This window comes from Elgaria multicarinata, chromosome 1 (genome assembly GCF_023053635.1).
Source record: "Elgaria multicarinata webbii isolate HBS135686 ecotype San Diego chromosome 1, rElgMul1.1.pri, whole genome shotgun sequence".
NCBI lineage: Eukaryota > Metazoa > Chordata > Lepidosauria > Squamata > Anguidae > Elgaria > Elgaria multicarinata.
In genome coordinates, this window is record NC_086171.1 from 173957918 (window position 1) to 173979303 (window position 21386).

The 21386-nt window shown below is 39.5% G+C and overlaps 1 protein-coding gene across 1 annotated transcript; it reads left to right on the forward strand.

The window, feature by feature from the left end:
* The first annotated feature begins 899 nt into the window (after positions 1–899).
* Positions 900–21133, forward strand: CAPZA1 (capping actin protein of muscle Z-line subunit alpha 1). The gene is made up of 10 exons (XM_063143280.1): positions 900–993; positions 7611–7674; positions 8821–8872; positions 9901–9964; positions 11386–11592; positions 12577–12656; positions 13295–13373; positions 16965–17036; positions 18507–18569; positions 20093–21133. Exons 1-10 carry the CDS (start codon positions 955–957, stop codon positions 20231–20233), a joined length of 861 nt encoding a protein of 286 aa, XP_062999350.1. The 5' UTR covers positions 900–954; the 3' UTR covers positions 20234–21133.
* The last annotated feature ends 253 nt before the right edge of the window (positions 21134–21386 follow it).

Below are 21386 nucleotides of genomic sequence, written 5' to 3' on the forward strand. Positions count from 1 at the left end.
GAGCGCGCATCTCCGCCTGCGCCCCGGCGGCTGGGCAGGCGCGAGTGGCGCAGGAGTCTGGCGGCTGGTTTTAAGGGGAAGGAGACATCACCACCACCCTCCCGCTTCCTTTTCCTGCCGACTTGGATTCCCGCTTTAAAAGGGATGACGGAACGCTTTGGTTCCTTCGGCCCTTAAAGCTGTAATCGTGTGCACAGCAGCCTTCCCCAACCTGGCGCCCGGCAGAGGTGTTGGACTACTGCTCCCACAAGCCTGGCCATTGGTCCGCGCTGGCTGGGGTTGATGAGAGTTGTAGTCCAATACCTCTGCTGGGCGCCAGGTGTGGGAAGGCTGCTGGTGTCTCGGTTGCTGGAAGTCCTGTTGCGTAAAGGGCATCATGCCTAGGAAATGCGTTGTATGTGTGCATATAGAGGCCGAATATTAGATTTTCTTACGGGGCTTTCAGGAATCCTGGCTAATTCTGTTGTCGGGCGGAAGGGTTGTTTTATTTTATTTTTCGGGGAAATTGGGGATATAGGTTTTGGGTTTTCCTTTACACTTGCTGGAGGCATTGCGCTGTCACTTGAGGGGTGGGGCCGAGAGAGACTAAATCTACTGTAGTCTGAGCAATAGGCATGGTTAGGGCGTAGCTGGTTCAGTCCATAAGCGTTTCAGCAACTCTACCCTTATTCAAAATGGTGCCCATAATGGCTTCAACAGGCGCCACACAACGAACAGATACTTCAACCACAGCTATACTTCAACCACAGCTGTGTTGTTTTGCCTTAAAGAGCATGCCTGCCCATACTTAATATGGCGCTTATAGGCTTCAATGATATCCTCGGACGGCCAACGCGCCCAACACCCATCCCTGACATCCGGCCGGATGACTGCTTGTCACACCCTAGCGACTCCTCTGTTCCCAGCGCGCTTTGCGCCGGGGTGACAGGTGGGGCTGGGCTGGGAGAAGCCAAAATGGCGGACTTCGAGGATCGGGTGTCGGATGAAGAGAAGGTAGGAAGTTGTTAGGTTGCTTCTTGTTTATTTGGGAACGGAAGGAAGATAATAGGTGATAAGATAATAGGTGCATATGGTAAAGTGGTGTCCTTACTCATTCTTGGCCATGATTTCTGCAACTGCGAAGCTTAGTAAACTTAGGTCCCCTTTTCTAGGGGTTCGAGAGAGTTTCTTGTTTTCTCTACTTCCACCCCTTATTGTTTTCTTCATAACGTTAGTGGGAGAATGTTCTCCAGTGCCCCCTTTAATGCGGAAGTAAACTGTCTGAGAAACTGCCCTCCAACTTGGATCTATTCTATTAACATCTCATTCTGTTCCATGGAAAATGCCAGTTTCCTGAAGGTGTTTAACCCAGGCGCCTTCTTTTAATCCCACTCCTAGCCCAGCGCTTCGCCCACTACTCTGCTCTTGCTCGCTGATAGATTATTTGTTTTATTATTTTATTACATTTTTATCCTGTCCATACTCCAAGGAGATCTGTACAGTATACAGGGTTAACTTCTCCCATTTTGCCTTCACAACACTCCTGCAAGATGTGTTGTGTATATTCTCTTTTTCTTGTAGAGTGACATATCTTACGAATGTATACTAGTTCCTTGTTTTCCTTACTGATTGGACCATGCCTATACTCCTGAAGCAATTATTCAGTGGGAGAAAGCCCTGTATTATTATACTTTTTCAATCCACAGCATTCTAGTTGTGTTCCATATTCTACATGGGGGCAAAGGAATAATTTGGCTTGGGACCAAGTTATTTGAAAGATTGCCTGCACCAGTCTAAACCTGCCTGGGCCTTAAGGTTGGTCAAAGGTCCTGCTCATGTGCCCACTGGTAAGATCTATTAGAGTTGGCAGGCACACAATGTAGGGCTTTTTCTGTGGTAGCCCCATTCTTATGGAATACCTTGCTCTGAGATGTACATGTAACGCCATCCCTGACTGTTTTTAAATGGCCTTAAAAACCTGGATGTTCCGGTCTGCTTTTAAATGAGTGGATGCCCACTTTACAAATGAGAGTGTTTACTGTTACTTTAAATATTTTGTTCTGGTGTTTCAGTTAATTGTATTTTATATTTTATTTTTAAATTTTATCTTGTAAACCACCTTGAGGAGGCTTCATCTCAAAAGATGGTATAAATACATTCAAAATAAACCATTACGTCTGAGTGAAAATAATAACTTATTCAGAAAGCCGAACGCAGTTGGAAAGGAGAATGGCTACTTGTGAGCTATATGTATGCCACTGTTAACTCCAGTGAATCAGGTTCTGCATGTTTTGTATTGTTTCAAAAACCTTCAAAACATGTTTCAACAGTGGGACAAAAGAAAAGTTTGTACTCCTTGGGAAACTATACTTCTCTCAAAGCACCTTGAACTACCCTGTCAGCAGCCTATAAATATGTTTTCCAATCTCTAGGAAATATGTTTTTGTCCCCAAAAAGTTTTCTTCTTCTTCTTCTTCTTCTTCTTCTTCTTCTTCTTATTATTATTATTATTATTATTATTATTTATATAGCACCATCAATGTACATGGTGCTGTACAGAGTAAAACAGTAAATAGCAAGACCCTGCCGCATAGGCTTACATTCTAATATGTAATTCTTATGCATTCTAATATGCATTCTTATGCATTTCCTGCTATTGTCGAAGTATCTACATCTCTCTCATGTGAGAAGGAATGGGAAAAGTTTAGTCCTAGTGTTACATCCAGACCATTGGTTTTTGTTTGATCAGGTAATGGTAGGGTGTGCCAGATATGAATTATCAAAGCATAAGGGAAAGCCCGGCCTCTTAGAGAAGCCTATATTTAACATTGAAGCTGCTGAAAGCAGTTAGATGGGGGAAGTAAAGTATTCCTAATTAGGACTATTTTCTGTTCATGCAAACAATTCAGTGTAATTGCAATTCTCTTTTCTCATAGGTATTATCTTAGGAATTATTACCATCTTGCCTTATAGTATTAAATGTAACGTTACTTGAATCTCATTGAAACATATTTGATTAGGGTTTTGTAATTAATGTTTATTTGGGCTGTAACATAGCTGAGTGAGGCATGTGTGGAAAACGCTTCAGAGCTATGCCATAAAAGAATGACTTTCTAATATGTGAATACATAGTCTTATGGCAAGTACACTGTATACATAATTTTCCATTTTTGCAATATTTCCTTCAAACTGTGTATGAGTTGAAATATGAATTACTCATTTGATTACAGTCACATTTGATTGACTCTTGGACCTGGAGTCTTATCATCTGTGGTTGGATTTGAGGAGATCAAATATCTATGATCATGAAACTTTTTGATAATGGAGGTTTACAAACAAGGTGTGTAAATACATTGGAAGGAAATGCAAACAAACTTCTGAGATAGGGTATGGTAACTAGGCAATGCAAAAACAAGTAATGTGGCACTTTTAAAATTTAACAAATGCATTATGAACAAGCTTTTATAGAGACCACTTCATCAGATGCAAGGAGTGTTGTTCTGAGCTGCAGGTATATGTATTATTATTATTTATTTATTTATTTATATAGCATCATCAATGTACATATGGGAAAGGGTGGGGGGAATAAAGACTGAGTTCAGAAAGAAGGAAATTGAGGCATTACAGACATTAAAAACAAATAAACATAGCTGTGCTAATCCATGATGGCGGGAAAACACCAACATCCAAAGTTGGGCTATACCTTTATTAGGATCAACCAAAATGCCACCAAAGATTGTGCAAGCTTTCAAATTCTTCAGAACTCTTCATGAGGCTTGATAGTAAAAAGCAGAGGATGGGGAAAAGAAAGAAGCAGACAAACATTAGGCCAGGTGTTGCAGCCATGAGGTCTGCACTTTAGACCCAGTCACAAAATGGAAATTGGAGACTGAATGAATTAGTCACTGAAAGGTATTGCAGGTATAAGAGTACACCAAGCATTCTGGGACAAAGAAGCAATGGCCGACTCCTACCCCTCCCCTATTTGTGAAAACATAAAGACTGGCTGTAACTCTGTTCTGTCTCTTGCTCTGGGCAAAACACCCAAGTTCCTGTGTAGGCAGAGGACAGAAGAGAAATGTGTCAGTCTTTTTATTAGCAAAGCCAGAGATTAATTTTAGTTGGTGCAATAGGTAAAGGATGTCAGTTGAATTCAAATTTTGTAGTACTACCTTGTGGTTGGAGGGACTGGAACCCTAAGAATGCAAAATCATTTTCCTCAAGTTGTAAATTCCATCCTGAATGGGTAGGGGCACAATCCTATACATGATTAAACACACACACACAGAGTCCTACAACTTCCAGCATTCCTACAGTGAGCCATGCTGACTCGGGCATGCTGAGAATTGTAGGACTTTTTCTATCTAAATATGCATAAGGATTGCACCCTAAATATGGTATGTTACAAGGCACATCACAAAGATAGACAAAAATATTATTAATAGTGGTCATTCACAAAACAGTTATTGCTGATAACACAAACATCCTGGCATGGGTAAGCTAATGTACATGCAGTGTCATTTTTAAATATATATATATCCTAGTTCAAGTCACAGGAGATAGAATTGAACCCCTGATTTTTGATTAATTGGAATTCATTGGCTTTTATTGAAATTCCTTTGCTCAAAAATGTCCAGGATCTCCTATGTTCCCCTACTGTTTTTTGTTTATTTTTTTCCATTTTTGAAGTCAGATTCCTTTCCATTTTATTATTTTGAATAGAGACTGGTCTGTCCTATGCAGAAGGGCATTGCCGGAAATCATGCACATAATTTTGTAACTCTTCTCTGATCATGGACATACATCATTACATTAATCAGAAAGGCAGAGATTGAACCACCCTTCCAAGTCAGTGATTGCAGTCAATCCATGCAAAAAATGCATTTTTGTTTTAGTTTATTTTGCCTACCTTGGCAGGCAACACTGCTACAAACAGAAAGTGGAAAATTATTTACTACCTCATATTTGCTGTTTTATAAAGTATGAGCCCCAGATTTGCACCTGATACTTTACATGGAGTAACTTCTGCTCTGTCTATGTAAAACTTTTCTTACAGTAGTAAATCAAATCTGAATGAAATCAGCTCATAAAATAGGAAATACAAAGCTTACATAGCAAAGCATTCTTGATGCAAAACTATTGGCAGAATACATAGCTGCAAAGAAACCAGTAGGCTGAGGGCTGCATGAAGATTAGTATTGGTGTAAGGCATAATTATTCATCATATGCGTTCACATACATTGTGTAGATAAAAATCTGCAAGATTGGTTATAGTTGCCCATGTTTGATATTGGGAATTTCATTTTTGAATTGTTAAATCTGCAGACACTCCAGAATTACCGGCAAAATGAAAATATAGATGAATATGAGACATAATTGTTGAGAGAACTAGGATCTAGATGGCCTAGGTAGCTTTATAAGTCATGAAGTTGTCATGACTTAGTCAGAGACTCATACATGTTGCTAATGGAAGTTAATAGAAAGTAGGCCCTATAGGAAACTTAGTTTCACATCCCAATTCAACATTGTAGATGCTACACCACACTGTGGGATGGAAAGAATAAAGCCAACCCACCTACAAGGTAGGATTATCCATATCAAGTCTTGTAATTTAGCATGCATATGCCAACAAATATTTTGGTTTTATTCTGTTTTAAATATACAGTTGTATATTATGTTTTACTATGTTATTGTATTTTATGGGTTTAGGCTTTGTCTTGTAAACTGCCCAGAAAGCTTCAGCTAACGGGTGGTACAGAGATGATGATAATGATTATATTATTATTAATAACAACATAAGCAAGCTGTGTTGCAGGCAGAAAACAGGCAAGAGTAACTGGACCAATGTAATTACAGAGCCTATTATTCTTCATAACACAACTAAATTATCTAAGCTTCAAATTAAAAGGGATAAACACAGATCCACCCTCACTAGCTAATATGACCTGTTAAATTTCATTTATTACATCAGACATGAAAGGTGAAAAACACCCATTTACATGGTGTTCCTCACCAGCAATTACATTGGTGGATGTGTCCCCTAGCCAACATCCTGTAAATATTGAAATTTAGTGAGCCATTTTCATGGAAAAGTATAAGACTATTTCACCACTGTAGCCATAGCATTCACCAAAAGAAAGTTTAAAGCCCTCTAATTTTGTTTCTTTAGCTATTTGGCAGGACTGTGTGTGAGTTCTGTGTTTGTTTAAGTTGCTATTAGCTCGATTACAAGAGACTGCATTAGTCTGATACGGTGTGTGTGTTTTTCAATCATTCAGCTACTTGCTTTACCTGCTTGTCATTTTGGGGGAATCCTGAGGGGAGATTATAGTGGAGGATGGGCAGGTATTGGGGGAAGGATGGATCCTTCACTTCCTCTGTATTGAAATAGGTCCTGGTGCTCATTAAACAAAGTAACATCTCCTCTAAGCCCTGTATTTGTAGCAGTACTTTAATGCAACCAGAGTGTCATGCTTACTGCTTACAGATGCACTTTCTAATAAAAGCTGTACTATAATTTGAAGGAGACTTTCAGCCATCTAGGGCAGTGCTCTGGAAAGTCCATAGAAAACTTATATTAGCTGCTTTTCAGTAATCTCTCTCACGACACTGTTTTTAAAAATGTATTCTTATCAGTTTAACTGGCAGCTTGGGCATAAATGGTACAATATATTCCATTCTTCATTCTCCCCATGCATGTGTTGCAGTACCAGAAAATGTAGCAGTCACTTCTCCTGTATGGCACCATGATACCAAAGACACTGTGTTCCAGTTCTGTTACATAGATCTGGTGCTGCAGTAGGCACAAGTGTCTGAGTGCCCCCCTTTTTATTTATTTATTTTACCCAGTTCGTAGCTATTGAGACAGCTTGACAAAAATCCAGATTATTTCTACGCTGGCAATAGGCCAATATTACAACACCTCTGCCAAAACCTGTTATCCAATAGCAACAGTAAAAAGAATTGTTACTAAAGTATATAATGCATTATTGTCCTGTTTTGTGTGAGTAGTATGAGAGAACTAGAGTCTAACCAGATTGTCTTCACTTGATGTGAAATTTCTAGATATAAAATGTGGATCTTAGGATATGGGACACAACTGATGGAGATGTTAAATTCTTAAAACGTGTCAATGAATATGGGAAAGAATATATGATGATGGAAGGTAGATCATATGCAGTTGTTTGATACCAGAAGGGCCAGCCTCTCTTCATTAGGGCTTTTGAACCTGTAGCAGTTGTGTAGTTGAGGGACAAAAGTACATGTTGTTTTGTCATAATATTGCAGGTAGTTGAAAAGCTGCACTTCATATGCTCAATTGTTAAGGTGCAAGAGCCCTAAAGTAGATTGTTACCCTCAGGTTAACAGTCTTCCAGTAAACCATTCAGTGACGGTGCCAAAAGAAATGAACAAAACAAGTTAGTTGAGGTTTTCCCAAATAAGACAACTAGGGACTTTTAATGGGCCACGGAGGTGCCAACAGTTTACTCTATTGGTTTGTATGCTATGTGATGCTGCTGTAGCTGCACCTAATCTTATGAGGCATTTTCTGTGGCTTCAGCCACAGCTAAAGACCAGTTTAAGAACCTCTAAATTTGTTGACTCATTAATCCCACCTGGTTTCTCTGCAGGTTCGTATAGCTGCAAAATTCATCACCCATGCTCCTCCTGGGGAATTCAATGAAGTGTTTAACGGTAAGTAAAAAGAATAAAATGATTCACGCAGATTCTCTATTGTATTTGTAGCAAAATAAGCATTGTATGTTTACAGCCTATAATTAGAAAAAAAATCTCCTTAAGACCAAGACTTTCAAAAGCTCTTGCTGCTGGGAGATGGAGGCAGGGGTTCCTAGGCTAGCATTCAAAAGTTAGGAACTTGGTGCTCTTTAGAAATCATCTCAAGTTTAATGTCTTCAGTGCTTAAAATCATGGAATTGCTTGTAGAAGTCTTGTGTTCTGTTTATAATGCAAGGAAAGGAAGCAGCAACCAGGCACTTCACCATCATGCCTGGGTCCTGCTGCAGCTGAGAGCCCCCTCCCTCCTGTTACCAACTGTTGCTGCTGAGGCCATCAGAGGGAAAGGAAGCAGCAGCCAGGCATCTCTCCATCATTCCTTGATCTGTATGAGGCTATTAGAGGGAGAGGGAAAGGAAGCAGTTTTCATTTTGTCATCTACCTGCTTTCTGTCTATCAGGATTTATCAGAGCACTCTGGAGCCATTCCTAGAAATGCAAAAACTCACATACAAAACTTACCTGACCTCTGATGCTCTCCTTTTTGAGTTTCATTGTCACTGCAGTAAATTGTAGATATTGTAGGTTGCAAAAAAAATGCAGTTTGGTCTCTGTCAAAGAAATAGGAAAGTGCAAAATAAAGTGCTAACAGCGTTCTGATTTTGCAGCTTGTATGCTATTTTTGTCTTAGTTCTGTCTAGAAATGCATGCATTATTGAACTCCCCAACACCTCTCCAATCTGAAGCATTAGCTTTTTACTTTTTAAAATGTGACTTTCAAACATAGACTATTTACTAAGAAAATTACAGCCTCCAAGGAATATGTGAGTGGTGAAAACAAAGCCTGTAAAGAGAAAACAGATTTCAAAAGTATTGGCTAGAGCAATTATTTGTGCACATTGCTTTTTAGAATATCCGTTCTATACTTGTGTTAACTTTTCATAAGTTTCTAATGGAAGCTCTTGCACTTCTAGAGAGGAAAGCTAATGTTATTAACAAGTTCTATTCACAATACGTGCTGAACAGGTTATTATTCAAACATGTATCTGGGTACCAGTAAACATTACATCAAGGCATTGTAACTATGTGGATATTTTCTTTTCCTTAGATGTTCGGTTGCTGCTTAGCAATGACAATCTTCTTAGGGAAGGGGCAGCTCAGTAAGTACTGCTGACTATTGTGTGTGGTTTTGTAAATGAAGAAAAATGATTGTCTTTATAAGGAAATCTGTAGTGCTTTTATCTTAATGTCATGGAATACATCTTTACCCCTCTTTTAAATGGCATAGGTACCACTGGAACTACTGAACGACTTGCATGTTCTTAGTGGTAATAACTCTAGCTGTGAGCTTATGCCAGCTCAGGTTTATTCTGTGCTACTTGCTCAGGCTTTTGATTCACCTCACTGTGGGCAGCAGCAGGAAATGGGGCCAGGGTGCAAAGGGCAATAGATTTTTTTTGCTGTACATGGACACAAAATAATTGGGAAGACAGACTATGCTTCTTTCAAAAAACCTAAATATAAAAGTCAAAATCCAAAAATCCCCATGATTAGTTTTGCATGGGCAATAGAGTTTTAGGCTTATATTTCTTGAGTAACAGATCCCATGCTAGATAATCTATATTTGAAACTCAAAGGAGGTTTATGGTATATCATCACCATCTTCTATTCAAAGAAGAAGAAAAACATAAAACTCCGAATTTGCCTAAAGCAGCTCTTTTGATTCTTGTCAAAATAGGTTTAAATGAAAACAGTAATTTTAGCTTTAAAATTCTCACAGACAGGAGTAATAAGGTTTGTATCTTTTTTAAAAAAAATCCAAGCCTTTAAAATAAAAAACTTTGAGCTATGCTGTCAATATATTTCACTGATTGTCCAGTTACATTAGCAGAATTTCTCAAGGGTAGGTATGACACTGCATGATAATATCTCTGTTACCTTTAGCTATGTGATTTGTCTATGAGCTGCTTCAGGAGTGGGGCGATAATTGTATATTATTGTTTCCTGTACTGAGGTGGCAAAGTTCACAATAAACCTGGTGGCTATGGAAGTCATAAACATTCTTTCTGTATTGTGGGAATATTAATGTAAGGCCAAAATTGTGTAAAAAAACATTTGAAAGCAATGGGGTGATGTGAATATTTTTCTATAGAATCAGAATCTAATTCTTGTTACCTGTCTTTGACAGTGCATTTGCCCAGTATAACATGGATCAGTTTACTCCTGTGAAGATAGAAGGGTATGATGACCAGGTAAATTAAAATTTTCTTTCCCACCCATATAATGTTTGTGTATTGAACTACATGAGTGATTTCTTTCTACAAAAATAAAGGCGTCGTTCTACAAAAATCTGAATAGAAAGTAATGATTGTGCATAAGCTGACCCCTGGTCAATTTCCTGTTCTTGTGGGAATTTTTGAAGGCCAGCTCGTGATGCTGAGCTCAGGTTGTCATTCACGTTGCACATATCTACATTGGACCTTGTGTGCATGGTGAAGCAGAGACTTTTGCACATGTGTCTGCATTTTAAATATTATCTCCTTCTAGTTTAAAAATGGCACTGCATTGAAGGATCTTGATACATGTTGGGGCAAGCAAACAATTGCTTCACCATATGCACAAGCTCAGCTTAAATATCATTATCAGACTGAGTCATTAAGATGGTTACAGAACCTAGCATGCCTGTTTTAAAAGGCACAACATCTTGTCATGAAGTTTTATAGATAATATACTTAATCCTTTTCATACTCATAGTTAATATGTCTTCCTGTTCAGAGCCAGTCATATGTTCAGAGGTTTGCTTGCCTCAAGAGGAGGCGTATTTTTCCCCACCTTCCTAGGACGCTGTTGGTGTTGCAAGGTTGGAAAGTAGTGAGCTGCTGATCTGATACAGACTTTTGCTTCTTAAGTAGGAAAGACTTATTATATCCTAAAGCCCTTTGGGAATTGGATAGCATAATGTTTCCAATAGATCCCTGCTGAGTTCTAAAGACTCACCTAGGCCAATAAGTTGATTGAACCACTCCAGAACAGATGTTCATATTTAAGGAGCAAAGATACTAGTTTCTTGTGCTTTTTAAATAAAGTAGTATTTGTGTAATTATTGACCTATGTATATATGGTATTGCTTTAACTAAGCTCTAGGGCAGCTTTCCACAGCCTGGTGCTCTCCAGATGTTTTGGATTGTAACTCTCCGCATTCTTGACCATTAGCCATGCTGGCTGGGGATGATGGAAGTTGAGGTCCAAAACTTCTGGAGGACACCATACCATGGTGGAGAAGGCTGATCTAGAGGAAGAAAGCAATAGGTGCTGGATACGCATAAGCTTGGGAACAATTTTTGCCTTAGATGTCACAGCATGTTCTGTCCCCTTTGGAATAATTTATGGCAGGGGTAAGTGACTCAGTACCCTCCCATAATCCTTGACCAATGGATTACAACTCCCATAATCCCTTGCTGCCTGGGACTGATGGAAAGTTGTTGCCCGAAACATAAGGAGGGCTCTAGGTTGCTCAGCCCTGATCACTGTAAATATTAATGCTTGTGCAAAACAGAGAAGTCTCTTCATTTAAATAAATGTTTTTATCTGAAGCAAGAGAAGTCTGTCACAAGAAGGTGCACTCACAATGGGCTTGTCTTTTTCTTTTCTTTCTTCTTCTTCTTTTGTTTAGGTCTTAATCACAGAACATGGTGATCTTGGTAATGGCCGATTTTTAGACCCAAGGAACAAGCTTTCCTTTAAGTTTGATCATCTAAGGAAAGAAGCAAGTGATCCCCAGCCAGAGGACACAGATGCAGCACTAAAGTCCTGGAGGGATGCCTGTGACAGTGCATTAAGAGCATATGTGAAAGATCACTATCCACATGGCTTTTGTACTGTTAAGTATCCAACCTCATTTTATGATGACCAAGTGTTCTTATGATAGTTAATGTAAAGAGCCTCAATATTTTGACTCTTCCAATGGTATTTATATCTTGCCTTTGCCATGTTGGATTGGCTCATTTAAAACTTGAGTGTATTTATGCTTCTCAGGTGCCAATGCACCCCCAAATGTCTTCCTTGGCTCCCGGCAAGGTGTACCCCCCGCCGTTTTTTAATTTAAATACACACATTTTCTTACCAACAGCTGGGATTACTGTGAAATAGGTTTCTGTTGGTGCTGAAAACAGAAACAGAGTTGTTTAATGTGTTGGTGCTTAGACTTGTACTCAGTCTTTTGGAACAGATTACTTGTCCTTTGGCATGCCTCCCGTGGGAGCCTGTTTGTGGTGGTGTCCAGGACAATTTCTCAAATTGCCAAATGTGCTCACATCCCAAATGGATTGCCTACCACTGACCTAGGGGTGCAAAACTGAATTAGAGAACTTTGAAACATGTTCTGTAGACTTTAACTGACTCCGCTGTCTTCTCTGAATGGACCCAAAATATGGTATCTGCTTATCCATGGGATCATCACATGGTGTTGCTGTGGAACAGCCTTTCCCAACTTGGTGCCCTCCAGGTGTTTTTAGACTACAACTCCCATCAGCACCAGCCAGCATGGTCAGTGATGATGGCAGTTGCGCTCCAGAACATCCAGAGGGCTCCAGGTTAAGGAGGGTTGCTATGGTGTTTAAAGGTCCACATCTATATGCCAAGTGCATAATTCCTTAACCAGGTTACAAGTATGTGGTGAGATTGGGTTGATGATCAGGTGGCTGAGACTCACCTGGGCCTCTTCATGTGGTGGTGGGCCTTTGCATGTGGATGGAAGGAAACTTGCAGAGAAGCATCTCCCACCCCACTGCTGAAACACCTAAAGGTGATTCCATTTGAAGTATGTGATTCCTTTTATTTATGTAAACTTTTATTCTGGAAACAGGTTTACAGTAAGAATATAGATGGGCAGCCAACAGTCATTGCGTGCATTGAGAGTCACCAGTTTCAGCCGAAAAACTTCTGGTAAGCCTGTCTACAATTCTTTCTTTTAATTCATAATCAACACAAATTTATCCTCGCTAGTCTATGTTATCTTTCACTTTCTCTGGAAAGGGGAGATATTTGCCTACATTTACTTGGTCAGTTTAAAGTAAATTCGACAGAACTAGATCTGCTCCATGGGCCAAACTTCATGTGATGGCAAAATGTGTATTTGCATTTAACATGCTGGTTTTATAAATGCAAATACCACCAATTGGGGGACCGATACATCACAATTGCAACCTACTATTTCCTCCACTGAACATGGAATTTGCATTGGGAGGAAATGCTACATTGGGGGCATGAATTCCCTTTCCCCAAATTTTTAAAAATCTGTATGTTAAAAGCAAAGAGGAATTGTGCCAATTTCATTATAAATTATTCCAATTTCATTATAATTAACAAAAGCATCAGTATAAAACAGCTGTAAACTCCCATTATAATGAGAATAGATTTCAGCTGTGGAGTAGTGTTGATCTGTATGAGTTATCTTCTCTGAATTCAAGGTGAAGCTGCCTGAAGAGATGAGAACATAACGTTATTAGGCTGCTTCAATAAACCTATTTAGGGGGAGTTGTTCTCCATTTGGTCGCTGTCAGTGTCATCTCTGCTCTTTGTAGGAATGGGCGCTGGAGGTCAGAATGGAAGTTTACCATCACACCACCTACGGCGCAGGTGGTTGCAGTGCTCAAGATCCAGGTGAGTTAAGCTACTGCTTTTTATATTGTATTGTGTATTTGTGTTTTTAGACAGTTGGTTATTTTATTATGCTTTTCATGGTTTTAATTTTTGTGAACCGCCCGGAGATCTTCAGCTATTGGGCGGTATAAAAATGTAATAAATACACAGAAAGAATATCAATAAAAGCAACCTTAGTGGTTTCTGCATGCCTACCCCATACAGAAAAACAGTTGGGCTTAGTAAATGGAATGACTATTGTGTTGGCTTACACCTTCCAAGATTTAAATCTCCAAAACTACCTGTTAATGAGTAAAACCAACTTAAGAGAGTAGACCCATAGAAATGATTGGAACTTCATGACTAACTTAAGTCCCGCTCATTTCAGTGGGTCTACTCTAATTAGGACTTACGTTGGATTCAACATGTCTAACATCAGAACTGGCCTCTCACAGACTTGCATAACCAGTATGAAAAGAGCTGAGACATGATGCAACCCACACCTTTGCATGATAAGGCATCTTAATTGCAAGTCTAGCCCTGTAGTGGAACCCTCCAGGTGATTCCATATTGATATCCTATTTAAATATAGAATAACTGGCTTTTAATGATCGGAGAATCTCAATTGGCTATAGGGATTCTTCATTATATGACTGTTAGAAGGAAGTGTGAAAATACAATGTATATCTCGACTGTTGGTTTAGCGCACAGGATAGTTCTCTTTTGTCTCACATGTATTAGTTTACTAAGCTACACTATGGCTTTAATGGCTATAACATTGTTTACAGTTAGGACCCAGTTCGCACCATGGCTTACAACTCTGGGTTGTCTCTCCATCAACAACATAGAATTCCCAGTTCAGACATCATGCTAAAGAACCCAGCGAAAGAGCATCACTGGGTTGTTGACAGTGATTGGGCAGAGTGAACCAGCACACTGGCTCTCTCCTGCTTGTTCACAACAACTCAGGTGTGTGTATATATATATATATATATAGAAAACTCTTGATTGTAATTGTGTGTGAACTGGGTCTATAACATTACCTCAAAACAGCCTGGCCCATTTTTTTAAAAAATCCATTCACAAATCCATTTGGCTTGCACCTTCCTCACTATCATTAAAACATAACTCTCAGGAACAGTGAGTAACAAATAACAACCAGAAAGCAATTATTTGCCCTATTCTCCTATCTATTGCCATAGCAAAATCTGCCACATTATCTGGTCATTCTATAATCTGAAGAAATTCATGGGCATAGAATCATGGAATAGTAGAGTTGGAAGGGGGCTATAAGGACATTGAGTCCAACCCTCTGCTCAATCCAGGAATCCACCCTAAAGCATACCCGACAGATGGTATAATTTCACATGATCCAGTGAAATTATTCATGGCTGAAATTTTAAGTCCCGTTAATTTTACTATGAGACTTAAGACTTACCGCCTCCAACTGAAACACGACTGATAGTTCTATTCTTTCCAAGTTAGTATTTCCATTCCAGAAACTAAAACAGAGTTACCTCTTTTATATCAATAGAGGTGAAACTCAGAAATTAGTTCACTTTCTTTGGACTATTTCTACTGATTTGACTACATGTAAAATTTATAGTGAAATAGTAGGAACATAGGGGATTTCCAATGAAGCACTCATTAATTTTGCAGGAACTAACAATTCATAATGAAGAAACTTGATCTTTTATATTTACTAAGTAATTAAGAATTGTTAAAGCATCATGGGCAGTATCCAACAGGTCACTGATTCTCACTTACCCAACTAGTTCCTGTCAACAAGCGGTGACCACTGGTTGCAGATTTAGTACTTCAAGGGGCAAACAGAAACAAGTGAAAATGCTAGTTTCTGAAACGGGGCAGGTTGGCAAAGTTCACATAAGGGAGCTCTGCCAGCCTGTTCTTTTCCAGAAACAAGCCTTTCTCCATTGCACATGAGATGGATCTTGCTTGCACAATGGAATCGACCTGACCCACCACTTGCACAACAAAATCTGCAGGGTGCAAGAGAATCAGTGGGGGCATAAGCGCCCTGTTGGATACTGCCTCAGGATTCACCATTACCCCACTTAGCTGCTGAATAACATATATATTTTTGACTGAAGCCAATATGCTGGAGCCTTACCACACCACCACCAAACATGATGCTCTTTGAGCATGGTATCTAAACATATTCACATAATAGTCTATTTCATCTGAGGAGGATAAAATATCATGTGTACAATAGTTTATATTTAATCTCCTTTAGGTTAACAGAAACCAAACACTTAATTCCTCCATGAGTTTTTCCCACATCTGATTTGGGATATTACAGCCTATACCTTGACCACAGAATCTTAAGAGGTTTCCTCACTTGTTTTCAATTCAGTACTGTCTGGCATAGTTGACTTTAAAAAGGACCTAGTTCTTAAATTTTCCTCCCAAAGTTAAATCTGTTCTCTAAAATGCTAGGAGAAAGATATTTGAACAATGTATTATTTAATTCATTACACTAGAATTAATTTTTGTCCTTATGTCCTCTTAGGCATAACCTTCTAAGCAAAGGCGGTGCTTCTAAAGGAGGTGATAACAATTCCTGCAGACAGTCTAGATTTTTTTTTCCATAAGTCATTACTTCATCCAGTAGATTTCGGCAGCTTGACAGTAAGAAAATCAAATAGTGAAAAGCAAGCCCATCTTCCAAAGGGGAAGCTAACTAAGGATGCAGTCCTATGCATGTTTGGGCAGAAAAAAATAGTCCTACAGTTCCCAGCAGGGGCTTTTATAGGGCTTTTCCCCCCGCCTATCTAATCATGCATAGGATTGCACTCTAACTTACTCAAGACTCCTTCCCATCTCAAACAAACTTTAATGGGTTTTCACTTCCTGAAAATCAACCAATAAACATAAACAAAAATGTTGGGAGTATCGCCATTTTAACTATGGCCACCGTTGCAAGCCAACATAATTTTAAAAAGGTCTACCTCCCCAGGTCCACTTAATACTATTCACATATTTCCCATGATTTAATTTTAGCAGTTGTAGCAAGTAGCTTTATACAGAAATGTTTAACTGATAGACTGTCTCCTCATAGCCCTAGATAATTCTGCATCTGCTTTCTCTTTTAGATTTATATCCAAAGCTATTTCTGATTTTTCTTTATTGATCTTATCTTGATAAATTAATTGAGCTATACATCAGGGTGAAGTGATCATTCCAATGGAAGCATTATGTCATCTGCGTAGAAAAAGTAGAGTTTTACTTGCCTTTACACACCTTTGCTATTGCAATCGACTCAAGTGATAAAGCGAGAGAGAGAGGGAAAGAGAGATAATAGGCAAACCTGACGGGTTCCTGTCGTTAATGGAAAAGATTATGTCAAATCTGAAGTTATTGTGATTCTTGTTGTTGGTGCAAAACATATTTCTGCATAAGCTAAAATAACTTATACATTAAAAGCACACATAAGGTGATTCAACCTATCGAAAATCTTGATTATATAAAAGAAGAGAAGATGATGTTAGAAGGTTGTCTCTGGGGTGGGAGGCGAAGCTGTCTGTTGTGCCTACACCGTAGTACTTAATACAATGGAGCACACTTATCCACATGGGTCTTATTTTAATTTAGGTGCATTACTATGAAGATGGAAACGTACAGCTGGTTAGCCACAAAGACATACAGGATTCTGTAGCAGTCTCGGTAAGTGGAGCAAGTTTATCTAATGCATCGTTTTGTTTCTTTTATTGCATGCAATTCTGCTTTCAAACCAGGTTCAGGATGGCTTTTTTTTTACTGGAATGGTCCTTCAACAGTGGGTGCTTTTTTTATGATAGAAACTGCATATATGGGAGGAGCTGTGCAGAAAGGAACGCTCCAGCAGATTAAGTAATACCTCCAAAGTCACTCTGTGTTTGAGGAGTTCTTTCTCTTTCCTTCAGGGGATAAAAGCCCCTGCGTTTGCTATATGCCTGAAGACTACTCCATGCAATCAAGGATAGTGGGGGCCCACTTTGAGGTTGTGTGGCTTCCCCCAGAGCCAACACCAAAATCTGCAGGAGGAAAGGGTGCTCAGGTAGGCTTCACCAGGAGCTGGAAACTTGTGCAATCTGAGTTGGTGGGGATCAAGTAGCTCCACTGCCCATTGATCGCATGGAACATCCTTCACACACACAACACTTTAAGGGGTCTATTAATTTAACTGCTTCTATCTAATTTCTGAGTGGATGGTTAATGAGTTACATAAGAAAAGCCATGCTGGATAAGTCCAAGGGTCCATCCAGTCCAGCACTCTGTTCACAGTGGCCAACCAGCTGTCGACCACAAACCCACAAGCAGGACGTGAGTGCTACAGCACCATTCTGCCCATGTTCTCCATCAACTGGTGTACATAGGCATACTGCCTATGACACTAGAGGTAGCATATAGCCATCAGGACTAGTAGCCATTGATAGCCTTCTCCAGGAATTTGTCTAATCCCCATTTATAGCTATCCAAATTGGTGGCCATCGTTGTGTCTTGTGGCAGTGACTTCTGTAGTTTAATGATGCGCTGTGTGAAGAAGTACTTCCCTTTAACTGTCCTGAATCTCTCACCAATCAGCTTCATGGGATGACCCCAGTTCCTAGGTGTTATAAGAGAGGTAGAAAAATGTCTCCCTTGCCATATTCTCCACAACATATATAATTTTATACACCTCTATCATGTCTCGCCATATTCTCCTTTTTTCTGAGCTAAACAATCCCAGCTGTTGTAACCTTCCCTCATAGGGGAATTGCTCCAGCCTCTGATCACTTTAGTTGCCCTTTTCTGCACTTTTTCCAGCTCTTGTAAATCCTCAACATCAAAGCCACACATGGAGACTTAAAAGTTGAGAAGTAGCTGCTTTATAAACAGGAGGTTTAATAATCTTTATAGTTGTGGTCATACTCTAAAACACAAACAGATTCATTAAACGATCAATACTTCTTTAAAAACATTATCGTTCCTGCAATTTACTGTGTCCTGCTGATTACCATTCAGACATTGGGAGCTGTGGTGCATACATTCAACTGAAAATTTGGAAATGTGTGTTCATTCTGTGAAACTGAACTTTGTACAGAAGTTCATTTAGAAACTTTGTGATGTTCACTATGTGCTGATAGACCAATTGTTGTTTCTACACCTTTCTAGAATGATGTCCAAACAGCGAAGGACTTTATTAAAATAATTGAACATGCAGAAAATGAGTACCAGGTAAGAGTATTGTTCTTTAAAAGAAATGTTTGTTTTAAATATCTTTAATTTGGAGAAAAGCCATTTTTATTGTATTTTGTATTTGTTCTAAGCTGTACCTGTTACTTTATTACATTTACATTGTATTAATTTATTTATCTAAGGTATTTCTTAGCAGGCAGCAATCTTCCCAAGGAGGCTTACATTTCAAAATATATAATTCTGTATCTCTATAACATGTCCATAAACACCATAAATTAATTTTAAAACCAATTTAAAAATAAAACAATAATAAAAGCAACATATATAACAAAAGAAGCATATATATCCCACAGTTCTTCCATAATACAAGTCAAAGTTGCTTACATAGGGCCAACAAGCAGCCAAACTGCTCAGCTTCAGCAAGGTACCTGTATCTAGGGCCTTCAGACCTCTGCACCCAGAAAAGGTGGATGTACCACAGCAGTATTTGAAGAAACAAAAAATAGTTTGGGTTTGCATGACACAACAACCCATCGTGGGTAACTAACCACAATGGGTTGCTGTGTTGGCCGAACTCAAACCACTTCCTGCAGTGTGGATTATTTTTCAACAATACGCCACCATGACTGTTACGTTGTATTTGTGCAACTGATAGGTACCAATATTAACACTACCCCCTTTATGGTGAAATGTTTCCACTGTCCATAGCCAATTCCTCCTAGCCACAGGAACCCTAATCTGTCCTCCCCTGTAATGGCCTCTCCTGGGCGGGACAGCTAGTTTTCCATTCAAAAACAGTTGCTGCAGGTACTGCAGCAGTTGCAGTCCACAAAATTTGTTTTCTAGAGCCATTTGCTCCCCATACGGCACCATGGGTCCTGCAGAGGAGGCAGACTTGCCATTCAGAACCAGAGTTCAACCTTAGTACAGAGTTGGATATAGGAGCCCCATCCAAATCATTATGTGCCAGTCCTATTTGCAGTCTTAGGCAGAACAAGGAGGGAGGCAGTTTAAGGCACTGTATAGCTCCCCAACTATCACCCAAACTCCCTTTCCCTCAAGCCAAGCTCTAATAGCATAAGTGAGCCAGGTGGGGAGAACATGAGTGAGCTAGGGAGGAAGGGAAAAAGCATCAGGGAGCTATGCCATGGGAAGTGTAGAGAGGAACTCCCCTCAACTGTATGCTTCTTTTCTAATTAAAATCTGAACGCCATCTCTCCCTGCTTTCTACATGATTGCAGCAAGGCTGAGTTTAAACACATGGATCTCCTGTTCTCATGTGTAGTCTATCTCTTTACATCTCCTTTTACTATGAGATTCCTCTGAATGGGGTCCCAATGCTCCTTCTTTTCTGCACTGCGTAGTGACATCATGGATGACCCTGTCATCCAAAAGCATGTATCGGGGGGATATAGAAAGGCCAAACTTCTACTATGCTGTAATCAACTTGGCTGAGTGTATAAGGGATGGTTAAACATGTTAAGGGATAACCAATACACAGAAAGGGAACTTGCATTTCTGCCTTCTAAAATCTAACCTCTAGCCCTCTTAATTGTTTACAGACAGCAATCAGTGAAAATTACCAGACAATGTCAGATACCACATTCAAAGCCTTACGCCGCCAACTGCCCGTCACCCGTACCAAGATTGACTGGAACAAAATCCTCAGCTACAAGATTGGCAAAGAAATGCAGAATGCCTAAGGCTAGAGCAGAGGTACTGTAGGAAATGTTAGCATGCAAAGAAAACAAAGCAGATGTGGTCCTATGCCAAGTAGTTGGGTTATATGAGATGCTGGCATTTGTCTTGGGCTTTCAGAGTTAACAGGTTTTCTAGCCTCATGGAGGACTGTCCAACACATAGCATTGTCTTGTTTTGTGTGTCCGTGCCATATACACTTCTTATGTGAAAGGCATGATGCATTTCCTAGTGGGCTCTCTTCATTTGGCCACTTTGGGATCAGCGCTATCTCTCCTTGTATCTTTTGGAAAACCTCTTAGCTGGGAAAGTCCTTCTAGAAATGCAGGCTGGTAATACTAGGGATATTGTTCCAGTATTCTTGCCAGCACTCCAGGTGTTATATTCAGTTTAATAGGACTGCTGGCAGCTTTATGGTGTTGCACCACACCAGAAACAATTTGTCCTACTCTGACCCCTACAACTGCCAATCACCACCTAGCAATATCTCCTAGGCTTTGCTTTTCATGTTTGCAAGGTGTTTACAAGACTCCTCCCGGAAATCCCAAGAAGGCCAGATCCTCTGGAAAAGTGATTTTTGGGGGAGGGTTGTTTTTGTTTTTTAAATCCAAAGACTTGAGCCACATTTTCTTCAACTGAACTATTTTTCTCTTTTCCTAGAAGTACGGTTAATATAGAAATCTGCATTTTTACAGGATGGTTCCTCCATTTTTCTTTTTTAAATAATTGTCTGATTGCTGCCGCAACATTGTTTAGTTGGAGAAGAAATTACAAAAATGAAAAGCTGTAAATGTTTAATGAACATCAGGTTTACTGTGCTTTAATGCTTTGTGGCAAGTTGATGGCATTTGTATCAGATGTATGAATGGACACTTCTAAGTGGTCAATAAAAGATTTGCACCAAAGCCTATTCTGGTGTTGCCAATTTCTTTTGACATACTGAGACAAGTAACTGCTTCTCACTCTATCCACCTACCTCGTTTCCCAAACTTGAACAGGTGTATATGACATTCACCAGATCAAGAGAGAATACAATAGCTTTAAAGGACAAACCCCACTTGGTGATAGGTTTACGAATCTTTACCAAGTGTTTTGGGCTTCAATAATTAAAGTATATGTGTCCCTGAAACTTCCTTCAAGCCAGACAACACAAATATG

Coding starts and splice junctions, on each gene's coding strand:
- CAPZA1 (XM_063143280.1), top strand. CDS start 955: ATGGCGGACTTCGAGGATCGGGTGTCGGATGAAGAGAAG. Junction 7,675..8,820: donor ATTCAATGAAGTGTTTAACG/GTAAGTAAAAAG, acceptor TCTTTTCCTTAG/ATGTTCGGTTGCTGCTTAGC. Junction 12,657..13,294: donor TTTCAGCCGAAAAACTTCTG/GTAAGCCTGTCT, acceptor TGCTCTTTGTAG/GAATGGGCGCTGGAGGTCAG.